We start from the raw sequence: 17781 nt of genomic DNA on the forward strand, positions 1-17781 counted from the left end.
TTTTATGGGATTTCTGTGCGTGTGAACATATGTGTGTCTCTGTGTCTGTGTCTGTTTGATGTGCTTTTTCTTTGGCTCTTTTTCTTTGTTTGTTTTGACCTATTCTGGTTTGTTCACTTGTATTTTATGTTATTTTTAGATACCTGTTTGTAGTCTACTGATAGAGAGAAAGAAAGAGTATGGATTCAGGTGGGTGGAGAAGTAGGAGGATCTGGGAGGACTTGGGGGAGGGGAAACCATAATCAGAATGCACTGTATGAAAAAAATCTATTTTCAATTTTTAAAAAAGGGGGAAAATATTTTGTTCAGATGATGTTAGTTAAAAACTACCCATGGCATAGAAAGGGGATACAAGTGTATTGTAGAATTTCCACATGACACAGTAAGTACAGCAAATGTGACATTGATCAGAACATAACGGTTTTCAGGAAGAAACAAGCAATCCCTCAAACCAAGGGCTGACGCTGCTGCTCCAGACATGTGCCCTCCTCTGTGTGTATGTGTGTAATTTTATTCGTGCCTTCCTAGTCAAATGACCTGCTCTCATTTGGCTGAGTTTCAACCACAAGACATCACTGTGCACTTTTTTTTTTCTTCAAGATACACGTCACCACACACCAAGAAAGGAGGAACTTCCAGTGTCTGTGGTAACATCACTTGATAAACAGACTCCCTGAACAGCAAGTGCCTGTCTGCCTACACTATATAAAGCAGCAGACGTGGACTAACAGACACTCACTGAGAGAAGACCATGAGAGCTGCAGCCATCTCCATGCCAAGGCTGGACAAAATTCCAGGAATGTTCTTCTCTGCTAGCCCAAAGGATTTGAAAGAACCTAGCCATTCACTTCTAGATGACAAAACGCAGAAAAAGAAGCCAAAGACTTTGTAAGTTCCTTCAGTGTCTCGCTTAGACTATCTTTCACAACCAAGGGAGTATGAATGAATGAGGGTAAATGCCGGCATTCAGCGAATGTAGATCAGAGCAATTATCTGTTGTGACTTTTAAGTGAGATTCAGTTTTATTAAAAAATAAATTGTGTTAGAGCACAGTGGGTGGGAATCTTTCTGGACTTTGACTCATAAAAATGAGCTCTATTTTAAAACAGCAGATATTGTATCAGCTATTTTTTTTATTATTACCTTCTTTCTCAGACACATTGGCTTTGTGTTCTTTTCCTTTTATAAAAGAAGTGAGCTTTCCGACAGAACTGTTCATCTTTGTTGTCTTTTGTAGTGGGATGGACGTGAAAGCATACCTGAGATCTATGATCCCTCAGCTGGAATCTGGGATGAAACTGTCCAAGTCCAAAGACACGTATGTACTGAGTATACTGAACTATTCTAACAGTGTAAGCAATATAGAAATTGTCATCTCTGTAACATACTGACACCGCTCATTTCTGGGCATTGTGTCTCAGCCATATGATCCCATGGGAGGCTGAGGCAGAGGGACTGTCACTTGTTCGAAGCCCGTCTGTGCTAGAGTAAAGCCTTGTTCTTTAAAAAAAAAAAAAATACAAAAATTACTGTATGCAATGGACTTCCTTTACTTTAGGTAACATGATAAACAAGATTAGGCCTCATTAGAGCCAATGGACATTGATCACAAATATGTCCCAACAATTTTCTACATATGTTTGTATTGTTCTATTTTATTTACTTGCATTTTTTTTAGCTGTCTTGACAGATTTTTTCATAACTACAGTAATTAAAAGGAATTTTATACATAAAATGAGAATTAGTATATATAAAATATATTATAATCTATATAATACATGTTATATAATATAACATATAATATACATTATCATGAGAATCTTAGTCATCAAAGGGTAGCAGCCATTATTATTTCATTTGGGATTACACAAACTAGTTTGTTAATTTATGTCATTTTATTAATTGTAGACTTTCTGCTGAGGAAGTAATGCAGTGGTCTCAATCTCTGGAAAAACTTCTTGCCAATCAGAGTAAGTATCCATTAACTATCCATTGTCCGGGGGCAGCTCAATAATTTAGTAGATTGGGTATATGATTAATGCATTCATCAAAGGAAGGAAGGAGAGTTTGCAAAGAGTACTTTAGTTTTTCTCTTGCCATTGGTAATCTCATCACAACATGATTTTGTAATACAGCACTAGATTTTTTACCACTGCCTTTTAGACAAATCTGCCAAGACAACTACATGTTTTCATGGGTTGCTGGAGAGACGGCTGATTGGTTAAGAGTGCTTGCTGCTCTTCATGATTTTGTTTCCCCATACTGGCGGGCACTTGTCTCACAAACATCCACCTGTAACTCCAGAGCTGCAGGAACTGATGCCCTCTTCTGGCCTCTGTGGGCACAGCATACAGATGCTCCTACACGGAAATGGAAAGGTGGAACACACCTACACCCATAAAGAAAATAGCCTTGAAAAAACAAAATAATGATAAATAAAATTATGCTGCAGTTTCAAAGTTTTAAAAGACAAGCAAATATCATGTCATATCAACTAATTTTGAAAGGTACTTAAAATGTAATATATACAGCTGTATATAAAGAGTAATAATCATTTACTTAATCAGTATTCTATCATCCACATATCTATTAACTTTCTTGCATCCACCTGATGTGGAAGGTATTTTAAAGGCACCCAGGATTCAAATGCAAAGACACAGTTTATTACTGCCTTAAAGATATACGTAGTACATTCTGCAAGTATGCAGCATTATACATATTTTAATATAAGCTCATGAGAGGCCTGAGAGAGTTTTCGGATAAAAGAAGAAAAAAAGAATAAAACCAGTTCCTCTCCTCCATCATAGGATTTCAACACTATTAGAATTAGGACTGTATTCATAAGTGCAGACTTGGTCTCAAGAATAAGTTCACCCTCTTCTCCACAGAAAGACACTAAGGAAAATTACTTGTGGTGGTGGGGGGGGGGTGTCTAAGAAATTCAGCATAGTTTGATCATGTGATTATAAGACTTAGTTTACAGTTTAGGTAACTTAGTAAACGCATATAAATCTCAAGCACACTAACAAATGTAATCAGTGTACCAAGCATACAGGTGACATGCAGACCTAACATTAGCTAACTACCATCTTTTGGATGAGGAAATTGCATTTTTAATTATCAACATGATGTTAACCCCCTCAGTCATTAACATTTCCTTGAAAAAACAATCACTTGCTCAGATGTTGGTTTCTATAAGTAATGATGTTGTTCTATAATCAGCAGTATTCAATTTCAATCTAAATACTGCAGGAAGCAAAGCACAATTACATGAACACACAGAGCAGTGTGTGATTGTGGAAGAGATCACCTGGTGCCAGATTCCTCTTCTGCACCTAACAAAATCCCTAAGGCTGCCTACAAATTGTGGCACAACTATTTTAGCAGTAGCCCTCTCATACCTTTGTACATACAGGAATGGTAGAACTTGTTTATAAATTTCTTCTACGATATATTCATTTACTGACTCAATTAATTTACTCTTCCCCTCTCTTTTTAGCTGGTCAAAGTGTCTTTGGAAATTTTCTAAAGTCTGAATTCAGTGAAGAGAATATTGAGTTCTGGTTGGCTTGTGAAGACTATAAGAAAACAGAATCTGAGCTTTTGAGTAGCAAAGCAGAGAACATATACAAAGCATTTGTGCATTCAGATGCTGCAAAACAAGTGAGTATTAAGGTCATTGTCATTAGCATAGGTGTGTGTAAATTTTATCTACATAGAGAAATAGCATTCAGTACACAGATTAGGTTGAAGTCCTTGGTCTCATGGTATTATTTATATACAGGTATGTGCATTTGTACATTCAATCAGTGGGACCATTCCCTGTATTTGAAAAAATAACAGTATAGAGATAAAAAAAATATTGATTTTTCAAAATTGTCCAATTTGATGGGGTGGGGGAAATGGAATGAAGTAACCCAGGCCAAACCAGTATGCTAAGGAACCCTTAGTGAACTACTTCAACTCACAAAATAATAAAATGCCGGCTACTACAACACACACAATCAAAGCAGCAGACACACGTGCAGCTACTTAGCAGTGTCTATCTTCCAGGAAAATACTCCCATTCAGTAAACCTGAAATGTCCATGACACTCTGTTTTAGTATATGGACTACTTTATATGGATATTTAAATTTTTCATGTCTATTTATTTTTGGTTCTCCCAACTACACCATAAACAGAAGCAGAAAGAAAAACCTCTCTTTGCTGTATCTTTTTGTAGCTCTCCTGTACCTAGTATAGGGCTGGCTTAGAATAGCAAGTCAAGACATACTTGAAATGATTTAAATAGGAATGTAGAACCACTTTATTAAGGTGCTTCTGAAACACCAACAGCATAATAAAATGTATCATAAACAGCCAGTGCACATTAATCAACAAATATTTCTTTTCAGATCAATATTGACTTCCGTACTCGAGAATCTACAGCCAAGAAGATCAAAGCACCAACCCCCACATCTTTTGATGAAGCACAAAAAGTCATATACACACTTATGGAAAAGGACTCTTATCCCAGATTCCTGAAATCAAATATTTACTTGAATCTTCTAAATGACCTTCAGGCTAATAGCTTAAAGTGAGTGGTTCCTGGCTGATAGGAATTAAAAGATAGTATCAAGGACAGAAGGAAAATGCCAGTGGCATGGCCTGCATGATCACCTTGGCCTGCTTGGGTGACTCAGCAGGCCCAGTGGAAAGACAAGTGACTCGGAGGGGATTAACATGGAAGTTATCCAGGTAGAGACTCAGAAGCATCAGCAAGGAGAGCATGGAGAGACAAAGGGGAGGAGACACTGTCGTGAAATACAGTGGGACTCTATTAGAACACCCTGAGAACTGCAAGGTCAGCTGACTGGCAAGACAGAAATTATGAACTATTTGTAAGAGACGGATTACAATGAGCTATAAGCTTCAGGGGCAGCGGACATGTATGCTCCATGTTATGTAGATTGTGTTGAACTCTTGCAATCTCCTTCCTGTGCATGGTCAGGCCAAAGTAGGTGCTGTAAATAACAGTTGCTATCATTGACACAAAGAATTTTGTTATTTGCTTATTTAATTGTATTTGACTTGGAGTTGAGGAAGAGAATTGTGTATTTAACCTAAGCTATTTTTCTTAAAACTACGAAGTCGTAACACATTTGTAAATTAAATTATCACAGTGTCAAAAATAAATGTGAGCCTTATATTAAAATATAGAGACATGTTTTCTACTTTATCAATTTTAATTCTGCTTTGTTTTACTCTGATTTTAACAAAATGAATGAGGACAACAATATACAAGCTACAGTGGACAAGGGGAAGTCCATGAGGCTGACACAAAGAACTACAGGCAACTAGGAACACTGAGTGTGGGAGACATAGTCTTCCCCAGGGAAGAGCACTCCAAGTACTTATCCAGCACAAATGAAACATACATACAAGTAGCATCATATAGGCCAAGCATGTTGTATTTATGTAAAATTAGAAAAGGTGTGTGTGTGTGTGTGTGTGTGTGTGTGTGTGTGTGTGTATTATAGATATTCCTAAATTTATATACAAATATGTGTGTAACAATTAATGAAAAAAGAAGCCATTAATTTAAAATAAACAAGGGGAGGATCTGGAAGAGCTTGGAAGAAGGGGAGGTAGAAATATTTATTTGTATTATAATCTCTAATAGAAATTTTAAAAATTGAAGCAAAAGACTTGTATTTTCTATTGTCTATTCAGTATTACTAAGTTAATACTATACTTTCTCCATTATGTTGAACAAAATTCACCAGTTTTCTTTCTGCGATACAATCTGTTTAATTCAAGTTTCAAACTGATGAGAAATGATGGCATATTTGAAAGGGGAAGAAAAAGTTATTTTAGACTCAGGTGTATTTTCCTCATGGAATGTTCCCAGCAGTGCCATGCAAATGAAACCTCAAGAAGATTAAATTCCACAACTAGCTAACTCTCAAAATCACCTTCTGTGTTAAAACACACCCTTATATCTGGCCCCATCCTAGACTGACCAAATCAGAACCTCTAACTGCTATAGCATGGAGAGACCTGTGTTTCGAAGGAAACATCAAGTCATTCTGAAGATGACTTGGTGGCCGGGGGCTGGGAGCCTTGGGATAAAGAAGCAGCCATGGTGCTAGGGATTGTTGACAGCTGTTCGGACCATAGAGCCTGTGTACCTTCAACAGTGCAACACTGCCACCCACTGATCAGAGGCGGTCCCTAAAGTCCTGGAGTCTGCAATGGTTAGAGTCCTCTAAGTAGGAAACTAGACCCTCCTGAAAAGAAGGCACCTACAAAGCCCAGAAAGAAAGAAAGAAAGAAAAAAGGTCAACTATTCCCAGAACCTGTACAGCTGTACATCCTCATGCACCTGGGCTCCATGTCATTTTCAACAGCCAATCATCCTCATACCATCATGAGCTGCTGTGTATTTTTCATGCAGGCTCTGTCACACACCAGGCAACAGTAACAGTAAGTAACAACAGTAAAGCAGGTTTGAAGAGATTTTAAGTTTCCATTGGATTGAATCCAAATGAGTTCTTCATTAGGCTGTGTTCCACTATGTTGCTGGTCACAGGGAAAGAGAAACTTGGGGAATCCATGTTGTTCATCATCTGCAGTCCTCTCTTTCCTTTGACTACCAACACCAAATTCTATTCATCTTCCCTCTACTGTCGGTAGTGGACATAGCTCATCCCATGTTAACATTTTAAAGTTTTTCTTTTTTATTTACTTTTGAAGATTTCACATATGAGCACTGTATTTACATCTTCCCCCACTGCTCCCTCCTTCTGTGTCCACTCCTTTCCAAATTCATGATATTTTATGTACTTCTTATCATAGGCTCCTATTACATTCAATCCACAGAATTCTATTTACAATCTATTGTCTCTTATCCTCTAAACAAATAAACAGACACACACATCACCACTAAAGTATAGATCAGCTGAAGCACAAAGATCTCTTGGAATTTAAAGCCCTCTCATGGTGACCTTCACTGTACAACTTCTATTGTACCTTCTTGTATCCCTCCTACCTTAATATCACATTGGATTATCGACTTCATTTTGTACAAGTCTTGGAATGTGCATGGCTAAAAACCCATTTTGCTATCTCTAAGTCTCAGTTAACCTCTCCCCTTATCTAAAATAACTTTCCCTGCTCTCTGCACAGCCTAATCAATTCTTCAAGGTCCAGACTGAATAACTTTTCCATAAAACCTTTTTATAATGCTATATACTATGAGACAGTTATCTTCAAAGATGATGAAGATGAACTGCAGGCCATATAAACTCTGGGTACTCTGCTCCTATTTTAAGTGCTACTGTCATGTTAAATAAAATCCAGACCCTTAAGATTGAGCAGTACACCAATCCAACAAACACACAGGTCATAAAATGAATGCTGCTGGTCTTTGTCTAAATAGGTTGTCAAGTTAAAGAACTACCCATATTTGGAAAGACATCAAAACAAACATCAAACACACCTCGTCATTATAGAGAAAAACATCATCCTGGTTGCATGGACTCCAAGTAATATAGTATGCAAGATGTGATCTACTAAAGTATGCGATAAAGTGTGGGGTAGAGCTAACTTGGATTCATTCTGGTGGAAACACAAAATTATTACATTTTAAAGATGATTAATCAACACCTACCATTACTCTTGATTTGCATTGACATCTTACTATAGTGTGATTTTTTTCCATAAGATCACTGCAGGAATGTGCATGGTTCAAGCACTGTCTGCTTCATCTATGATTTAAAAAAATATGTATGTTATAGCTTCTCAGTCTGGAGTAAGCTCAGTCTAAGGCTGTGTCATATTATGATATTAAATTAGAAACATTGAACAAAATATATTGGTAAAATTCATTTTTCTCAGATGGGTTTTATTATGCTTCATGTATATTTATCCTCCAAAGCCAGAGATTTATGAAGGTAAGTGTGTGGGGTAGCCATATACCCAAGAACGTCTAATTTAAAAGAACATATTTAACCATTTGGTATAACATGGGATAAATTAATGTTCAACTTTTCTTTCTTCTTATAGGCAAATGTGGGCCATATTATTCAAATAGAAATCTTTAATTGTATATTGTTGAAAATAAAATTATAAAAGAGTTAAACATTTTAAATGCCAGCACTATAAATTACTATACAAAATTGTAACATTTCTTCAAATCAGATTAAACTGCATCTATGGAATTAGAATTATTAATCAACTACAGAAATAATCCAGTCCTTTTGGTTGAACACCTTCAAGGCTGGAAATGTATTATACAAATGGAAAAAAATGTATCATTTTCCATATACAACCTTAATGAAACTGACTTACAAATTAAGACAGTGACACAGAACTTTCTCTGAAGAATCTTTCTGTACACTCAATATTTGACTGGCTATTTCACAGTAGCTCCTTAACTTGAAATTATGAACAAAACCAAAAGAAAAAGATAAAGCGAGAAATGATGGACAGGAAAGAAGATGATGAGGTAGGATAGAAAGTGGGGAAGGAAAAAAGAAGAACAGCACTGTAGGTGGAAAGCCCAGACTCACACCACCATCACAGCGCCCAAAGATAAGTTCTACACATCCCCCATATGAGGGGGGTTTGCCTAACTCTACAGAAGTTATATTTCTGGGCTCTGAGAAGCTTCACACAGCCCTTGCTAAGCCAGGACCATTCAGACACCCCATTTGAACATCAACACTGAGTTGTCCCAAGAATGAACCTCAATCTACAGTCAACTAGTTAATAATCTGACAACTCACAAGTCACAATAATAACAAAGAGAGATGTAAATACCTACTCAAAAAGGGGAGACCGGATATTAGTATCAAGAAACACTACCAATGACCTAACTCCAGATGTCTTGGTCCTATCATAAAACAAAAACAACATGAATAATCAAGATAATATATCTCCTCCAAAAGTTAGAACATCAACTTAAATGATGTACAGAACAATAATTTTAAAATAGCAATAATGAATATGTTCAAGGAACTCAAAGAGGAAATTAACAAATGCTGGAATGAAGATCACAAGAATATAAACAGTTAAATCAAATAATGAAAACAATTCAAGATACTAAAATATAATGTAATAAGCAGAAAGAGCCCCAAAACAAAAAGTTCAGAAAGTCAAATAAAAAAGACTCATATGAAAGCCTCAAACATAGATTGGTCAAGAAATTGGATCAAGTCAGTTTCACCTAGAGATGTAGGGATGGTTCAATGTACATAAATCAATAAACATAATTCGTCTTATATGTGAGCTCTTCCAGAGGACCTGGGTTCAATTCCTAGCACCCACATAGCAGCTTGCAATTCTCTGTAGTTCCGGTTCTAAGGAATCCAACCTTCACAGACATGCATGCAGGTAAAACACTAATGCATAAAAATAAAATTAAATAAGTCATCTTTAAAGGTCCTGGAGAATATTAGATATACGGGGGACATATCTAATTAAAATAAAGCCAATATTGAGCAAGCTCACAGACAACATCATGCTAAATGAAGAACAACTCAAAGCATTACCACTAAAGTCAGAATCAGGGCTAGGATATCCATTCCCCCTACTTTCTTATTCAATATAGAACTTGGGGTTTTAGCTAGTGCCATAAGACAAGTAAAGAAAATAAAGAGGATACAAATGTGAAGAAAAAGAAGTCAAAGTATTCTTATTTGTAGATGACATGATTCTATACATAAAAGATCCTGATGATTCCACTGGGAAACTCTTAAAGCTGATAAACACATTGAGTAAAAATGTAGGATACAAAATCAGCTCACAAAAATCAGTTCCCTTCCTGTATAAAAATGACAAACATACCAAGAAAGAACTCAGGAAACAATCCTGTTCATGGTAGCCTCAAAAAAGGGGATGGAAGAAGTCTAATCAAGGAATGGAAAAACAACGAAAACTAAGATACTTGGGATGGGAGGGGGTTATAGATTTGTAGGAGTAACATTGTAAAAGTGGCTGTTCTACCAAAAACAATCTACAGATTCAATACAATTTCCAACAAAATTTAAATACAATTCTTCGCAGAAATTGAAAAAAATAATTAATACAGAAACATAAAATAGTCAAGATAACCAAAAAGTCTTGAAAATTAAAAAAACTGCTATAGCTAATACCATTTCAGTTTTACTACAGAGCTACAGCAATAAAAACAACATTGGATCAAGTCAGCTTCACCCAGAGACATAGGGATGGTTCAATGAACATAAATCAATAAACATAATTCATCTTATGTATGGATTCAAGGAAAGAAACTGCATGATCATCTCAGATGCAAAAAAAAAAGTGTTTAAGAAAATACAACATCTTATTATAATAAAAGTACTGGTTCTGGCATAAAAGCATACACATTAATCAATGGTATAAAATTGAGCACTCATATATAAATCCATACTACTAAAGATACCTGATTTTTTTTCAAAGAGGCCAACAATAAATATTGTAGAAAAGTCATGTGTAATGTGCTATGTGTAAAAGAATGAAACAAAATCCTTATCTCTTACCCTGCACAAAACTCAACTCTACTGGATAAAGGATCTCAACATAAGACTTTGCGTCCTGAATGTGGTAGAAAAGAAAGTATGAAAGTACTTGAATTTATAGGCACAGAAAATGACTTTCTGAACAGGACTTTGGTAAGCAACAATTGGTAAAGACATGGCAAATTACCACTGCAAAGGCTTCCTAAATCATGAATTTAAATGGAGTTAGCTCATAATGAAGCAATACCATGCCTAGTAAATACTGAAGCCTAACAAATAATAAGCCAAATGCTGGGACTAGAGAGACAGTTCTGAGGTTAAAAGCACTGGCTGCTCTTTCCAAGGACCTGAAATCAATTTCCAGCACCTACATGGCAGCCCACAGCCATCTGTAACTCCAATTCTAGGAATGCAAACCCCTCTTCTGGCCTCTTCAGATACCAGACATGCATTTGGTATACAGACATACATGTAGGAAAAGCATCCAAAAAATATTTTTTAAGACCAGTGCCAGGAATGAGTTATGTCTTTTGGAGTTGTTGGCCATTGTTGTACCATAAACTTCTAAATATTATAGGCTATTGTTCTTATTCACCCTTCAGAACTTAAAAGTAAGATCCTATTTCTGAAAATATCATATACTAGTCATAGAACATAGATAAATCAAACTGCTACTGACCTGCAGCTTTATCACTGCTGACTAGCTTTTATAGTATTACAATGTTTTGCCTGATCCAGCTGGGGGCTCCACAGCCATTGATTCATAATTCATGTGCTTCCATTCATTTGGCTATTTGTCCCTGTGCTTTTTGCAATCTTGGTCTCAACAATTCATGCTCTTACAGTCCCTCCTCTTTCTCGACAATTGGATACCTGGAGCTCCACCTGGGGCCTGGCTGAGGATCTCTGCATCCACTTCCATCAGTTATTGGACAAGAGACTTCCAGCAGATCAGGCCCTCTGGATAAGTGGGACAATTGAATAGCTTGAACTGTTTGGGAGGCATCCAGTCTGTGAGACCAGGACCTGTCCTTAGTGCATGAGCTGGCTGTTTGGAACCTTGTGCTTACACAGGGACACTTTGCTCAGCCTGGAAGGAGGGGACTGGACCTGCCTGTACTGAATCCACCAGGTTGAATGGAATCCCTAGGGGAGTCTTGGCCCTGGAGGAGATGGGAATGGAGGGGAGGGGATGGGGAAAATGTAGGGGTGGGGGCGGGAGGGGGGAGGACAGGGGAACCCATGGCTGTTATGTAAAATTAAAACACAAATATAATAATAATAAAAAAGAAAAAAAGAAGAATGTGTTTTGCATGCTATCAGAGTAGAAAAGTAATCATAAATGTACTGAGCTGTGAACCCTACCAGACATTACAACCAGCTTGGCAAGATATGCCCACTGGTATTATAGACACACGAATGTTATAGGTGTAAAAGCCAATTTCTGGTTGGATTTAAGGTCCACTTTACAAGAAGGCACCTGATGGGGTTAAAAAAAAAAAAAACTGTGGCTAGATAGGTCATAGGCTCTGGGGAAGAAGCTACTACTGTTTTTCTGTAAGATAGCCAGTGTTAAACCAACTTCCAATGACTCAACTCTCATCATAGAAGCTTCTCTATTCAGAAAATGATGATTAACACCGATACTCTATAAGTGGTCATGGCACAGAGAATAAGAGACTGGAAAGAGAATGCTCAGCCCTGAATGGAACGTATGTATCATACATTCTCACCCAAAGACTCAAAGATCATTGTGGAAGAGGGGGCAGAAAGGATGTAACGCCAGAGGTGGCGGTTGAGTAGAAGAAGACAGTGTTTTCCAGAGACAGCAGTTATGACAACATGTGCAAGACCACAGCAAGCTCAAGCCAGACAAAAATTCCAGCATGAAGAGGGGAGGTAGACAAGAAGTCCTGCTTCTAACTGAGGAGCTATTGACAAAAGATAACTGCTGGAAGATGGAAGGAAAGTTTTCTTTAAGGGTGTGGCCAGTGGACCATACTAGCCATGCTCCAGTGGACAGCCACAAACCCAAGAGTATATTTGCAGCACAAGCTGGAAATGATAGTTTTGTTGTTGTTGTTGTTGTTCTATGTTTTGTTTTGTTTTTTAAAGGAAACACAAATTTGGGTGGATGGAGAAGGAGAAAAGGAAAGTGGATCTGGGAGGAGCTGGGGGAAGGCTGGACATGATCAAAATAGAATGAAATTCTTAAAAGTATTTTGAAGGAGGGAAGAATTTGCTAAGGATCTTGTGTTTATATTACTATATATCTCCTTTGATGGCTTGAATAGATTTCACCTTTTCAAGTTGAATTATTAAACCAAAAGGGATTTTATTATACTTTACAGTTGTTTATACACATTTACTTTTAAATCCCTATTGTTGGAGGCAGATTTAGATAGGAATTTGAATCTAAGTCCACAAGAACACACAAGCTTATAAACTTAAGGAGACCATGTCTTAATTTGGATTCTTACTACTTCGGAAAGACCTATGTTGCAACCCAGATGACTGAGAAAGGAGTTAAGCTTGAAAGAGCTGGGGCTTGATTCACTTAAGTAAGCATGCTATAGGCTATGTTCTATTCTATTTGTATTTGCTCTGTTCCATTTCTTTAATTCAGAAGAACTACACTGGCTATCATGTACTTCAGAATGTGTGTATCCATCTTCTTCTCTTTCTCTGGGAAAACACGGGAAGTAACAGGTGTCTAGGATCCACCCTGTGGAATATGACAACTTCGTGTATCTCAGGGCTTTTCACAATGGACACTTCCTTATGGAACCCATGGGGAAGTGGAAAACTTCTCTGTAGCTAGAAAACCTTTCAGCTACACTTCTCTACTTCTCAAAGGAAAACAAGGGAAATATTAAAAATTTTATTTAACTCTGATATTTAAAGAACACCCAAATAATAAAAAATAGACATTAGATTTCTACATGTAAGGAAAGCAAATTTCCTTCTGTTCTTTGTTTAATCAGTATTTTACTTATGTGGCATTAGCTGGCTGGTCCTGATGTTGCTCTTCACAGAGAAGGATAAAGGAAAACATATGAGGAAGAACAAATAACGTGAAGGAGAACCCTTTCCAAGTACAGGAAATAGTCTTTTTTTTTTTTTTTTTAGAAAGTAAAGAAATGATTTAAAATACTGTGTGCAGAAACAGTGCCTGGAATAGATGTTGGAGGAGAAAGTATGCCAAAGGCTATTGGCTAGAGTTGAGTCCAGAAATGTCATACACACACACACACACACACACACACACACACACACACACACAGAAGTCAAGGCAATGAGACAGAGGTGAACAGACATACCTGGTGATTTGACAGAATAGCTAATGGAGAGAAACAAAAGGAAATTCTGAGGTGTCTATCCTGGGTACCCAAAACCACAGCAAGGCCCTTGGCTACTTCATATTTTCTTTGAGATCCTTTCACTCAAAATGTGCATTAAAGTGATTGGAATCAGAAGATGTGAATACTGAGATATAATTAAGGCATGTGCTTTGAAGAGTCTCCAAGTATAAAATAAAGTCTTTTTTTATTAAAGTAGATAACAGTCTCTTCTCAATAAGCCTTCATGTGACGGTTTCACATGCTTTCTTTCAAACCTCACCTTTATCATGGAAACAGCAAAGGCTTGTATAAATTACTTGGGATCAAAACAAAAACTGAGAATCAAAAGACTAAAGAGATTTGCAGTAGGTGATGGTGCTAAGTTCAGAAGCACCAATCAAAGATATGAAATAAAACTGAAATCTAGCGTGCATACCACAGACAGGCAAAAAAACTACCAAAGACAAATTACAATTGTATCAGGAGTGGGCAGGAGGGGCATTCTAGTGAATGCAACTTTGTGGCAGAAGTTACTTCTACAGTGGGCTTGGCTCTCAGCCTGACAGTGACCCTATGCTGCTCCTCGGCAGGTGGTAGAATATGCTAATATTCACAACTAATGAGTTTTTTTTTTTTTAATGAAGTTTTTATGCAGCAAGTTTCTTTGTTGGAATATCACTTAGTCCAATCATCCTTACTTTAAATCCTTAATGTGGATGAACTGAAATTTATTCTTTATGGATAGTACAAGAGAATTATAATTTCTTAAGCATTACGTATTTTTTCCTTTCTCCCCACATGGTCTGTTGTCATTCTGGCAAAAGTCAGAAGGTGAAAAGTCTGTGATCTGTTTAAATCAATATGATATCACCACATTCTGCATCTCTGTCATCTTCCACTCCAGTTCTGTAACACTCCAATTATCCATAAAATGGCTGCATTCCTAGGCTAATATTTTTCTTACATCCATCTTCTCATTTAAGGTTTCCAAATTACTCACTGTAAACATAAAACAGGTAAAGCATTTTTTCTACATTAAGAATTGAACAAGATACTGCCTACAATGTACATTTGACAGTTATTAATTAGAATAATTACAGTGTCCATGGATGTAGTAAGACATACTAAGGTTATAGTGAAGATCCACAACTATTCCTTGCCCAGAGATTTACTAATTTCTGTTTAAGAATATTAGTTTCCATGGTTACTCATAAAGAAGAGTCCAGATCATTTTCCAGCACAGTGTCTAGAAAAGAACTCACCATTAAATGATGAATTAATATATTCACCTCTAGTGATTCCCTCTGTGTTCCACAAATTATGCCTCCAGATAGAAAGCACTGAGATGAAAGAGATACATCCCACAACTTTTGAAAGGTTCACTGTGTTCTAAAAATAGAAGGAACAATAAGTTGCAATAAAAAAGACTAAGTGCTATAAGAAATATTCAGAGAATAATTAGGATCATCTGATAGAAGTTCTTCAAAGTTATCTCTCCACATACCCCAAAAAAGGAAGCCACATGGAACCAATGGCTGTCTCTCCCTCTAACAGGAGAAACTGCAACCCACCTTCACATCAGCACCCTGTCCAACCTCCTTGGACATCCAGTCTTTTCAAGTTTGTCTCCTTTTGTACTTTCTCTAATCCCCTCTTTTCACAGCTTCAGCTGGGTGCTGTATGTTCTTCTCCAGACTCCCATCTTAAAGGCAGCCATGGGTGCAACTGATACCTCATCTCAGGGTGAGGATGTGAAGCTACAGAACCAAAGCACTCAGCAGCATGGCCAGTGAGCTTTTGAGATCTGCCTATCTCCATTCTAAAACACTACAACACTACAGTTCAAGGCACACACACACACACACACACACACACACACACACACACACACACACAACATATGCCCTCAGCATGCAAAACAAGCACTCTTCTTGCAGGCAACAAACAAGTAGATCTTATTTGTTGATTGGTTGGTTTTTGCCAGACAGTACACACACACACACACACACACACACACACACACACACACACACACACACATAACACACACACACATGAGAATTGAGACCATTTCTGTGCAGTGTTATGATAGAAACGTATGGCTTTTTCCTGACATGTTGTTGATTTTCCTGTTCTATTACTTTTAAATTATAAGTTGCTCATCTGTCTCGCGGTGTATTTATTCCTTCTTCTCTTTAGTTGACTCTGGAAGTCTCTTGTTTCCATGATTCCCATTTGGTTCTTTACCTCAACTTGTGATGGTTATTCTTGATTGGCAGCTTAGTGGGATTTAGAATCACCATGGAAAGAAGTCTCTGGATATGTCTGGGAGAACTTGCCTAAACTAGGTTAATTGAGTTGAGAAGGTGCACCAAAGGGGAAGGTTGGTGTCCTGAACTGAATGAAAAATGAGAATGAAAGCTGAGCACTGCAGTCACCTGTCTCTACTTGCTGCCTCTGGTGCTAGTTTGACCGGCTATCTCCTGTTTCGGCCACCAGGACTTCCTGGCCATGGGGGACTGTATCCCTTGAAACCATAGCTAAAAATAATAATATTGATTAATTAATTGAAAAATAAAAATAAAGTATGCCATCTTTCCTTAAGTTTCTTTTGTCAGGTGTGTTGGGTTTTGTTTGTTTTGTTTTTGACCAGTAAGAAAACTAACGCACAGACTCTTTGAACTTCTCATCCATGCTTTATATTGCCCTCTTTACCTTACTCAGTAGATTTTCTATATTAGGGTTTGGGGAGAATTCATTGATATTTTTTAAATCATTCCTCTGAATTACTTATCCAAAATTTCATCCATTTCAATATTTTTGAACTCAGCTGCTAGAGAACTGCAATCTTTTAGAATTATGTTGCCTTATTTTTCAGGTCTCCTGTGTGTGTCTAGACTCGGATTTGTACAGATCTTGGGATGGGTATCTCTTCCACTTCCTCATGAGAGCCTTCTTAAGAATCAGCCTGCTCCTGATTGCGCTTTTAAGATATTGAATTATTGTGAAGTGTTGAACAAATTTCCAGTTTAATTCTAGAACAGTTTTCCTGTTACTTCTTTTGATGGTTACTAGTGTATTCTGACAAAACACACTGTATCGGGACATGAGGGCCTGTTTCTGCTTCATTATCACAAAGGCAGAAAACTGCTAGTGAATATCTGCTATATGTTGTAGATGACAGAGTATAAAGGGTAATTCCTCTGTCATTTCTCTTCCAGTCTTATAAACAATGTGTGACCCAGAAGATTATGTGAGTGATCTATGCTGCCGCCTCTCACAGTGGCCAGGGTTCACAGACTCTGTTGTTGGTGTAGTTAGAATGTACAGACTGTGTCTTCCAGTTCCCCTGGACATGCCTACTTGGATCTCGACCATTGTGTGTTTCTAATCTCCTCTAATCTATAAAGTATCCATTGAATTTCAAGTGGAAGAGGGCTATGTGTATATAAAGATACATTAACTCTTAGCTTGGCTGAGAGTGTAACTTAGCTGCAGAACACCTGCAGAGCACACTCATAGGCTTACGCTTGTTGTGTGGTATTTTGTTTGTGTTTTGACAAATAAAACTTGCCTGGAGATCAGAGGGTGGAGCTAGACCCTAGTTAACCATAGAGACCAGGAGATGGTGGCTCATGTCTTTAATCCCAGCACTTGGGAGACTCACACCTTTAATCTCGGCACTCAGGAGGCTGAGAGAGGAAGTGATAAGGCGGTACAGAGACAGGATCTCAGCCGCTTTAGGTCTGAGGATCTGGAGAGGTAAGAAGTCACTGGTGGCTGTTCCTCTGCTTCTCTGATCTTTCAGGTTATTACCCCAATATTTGACTCCTGGGTTTCATTGATAAGATTAATTAGGTTCACACTTCATTTGCTTACTACCAGCGTTGTGCAAAAAGGGAAAAACAACAGAAACAGCAAGAAATTGCAAGGAACT

General features: G+C 37.5%; 1 protein-coding gene across 1 annotated transcript; it reads left to right on the forward strand.

Moving 5' to 3' along the window:
* The first annotated feature begins 689 nt into the window (after window positions 1-689).
* Rgs1 (regulator of G protein signaling 1) lies at window positions 690-5198 on the forward strand. The gene is made up of 5 exons (XM_036203012.1): window positions 690-888; window positions 1238-1318; window positions 1909-1970; window positions 3500-3663; window positions 4396-5198. Exons 1-5 carry the CDS (start codon window positions 752-754, stop codon window positions 4579-4581), a joined length of 630 nt encoding a protein of 209 aa, XP_036058905.1. The 5' UTR covers window positions 690-751; the 3' UTR covers window positions 4582-5198.
* The last annotated feature ends 12583 nt before the right edge of the window (window positions 5199-17781 follow it).

This window comes from Onychomys torridus, chromosome 11 (genome assembly GCF_903995425.1).
Source record: "Onychomys torridus chromosome 11, mOncTor1.1, whole genome shotgun sequence".
In the NCBI taxonomy this organism is placed as follows: domain Eukaryota; kingdom Metazoa; phylum Chordata; class Mammalia; order Rodentia; family Cricetidae; genus Onychomys; species Onychomys torridus.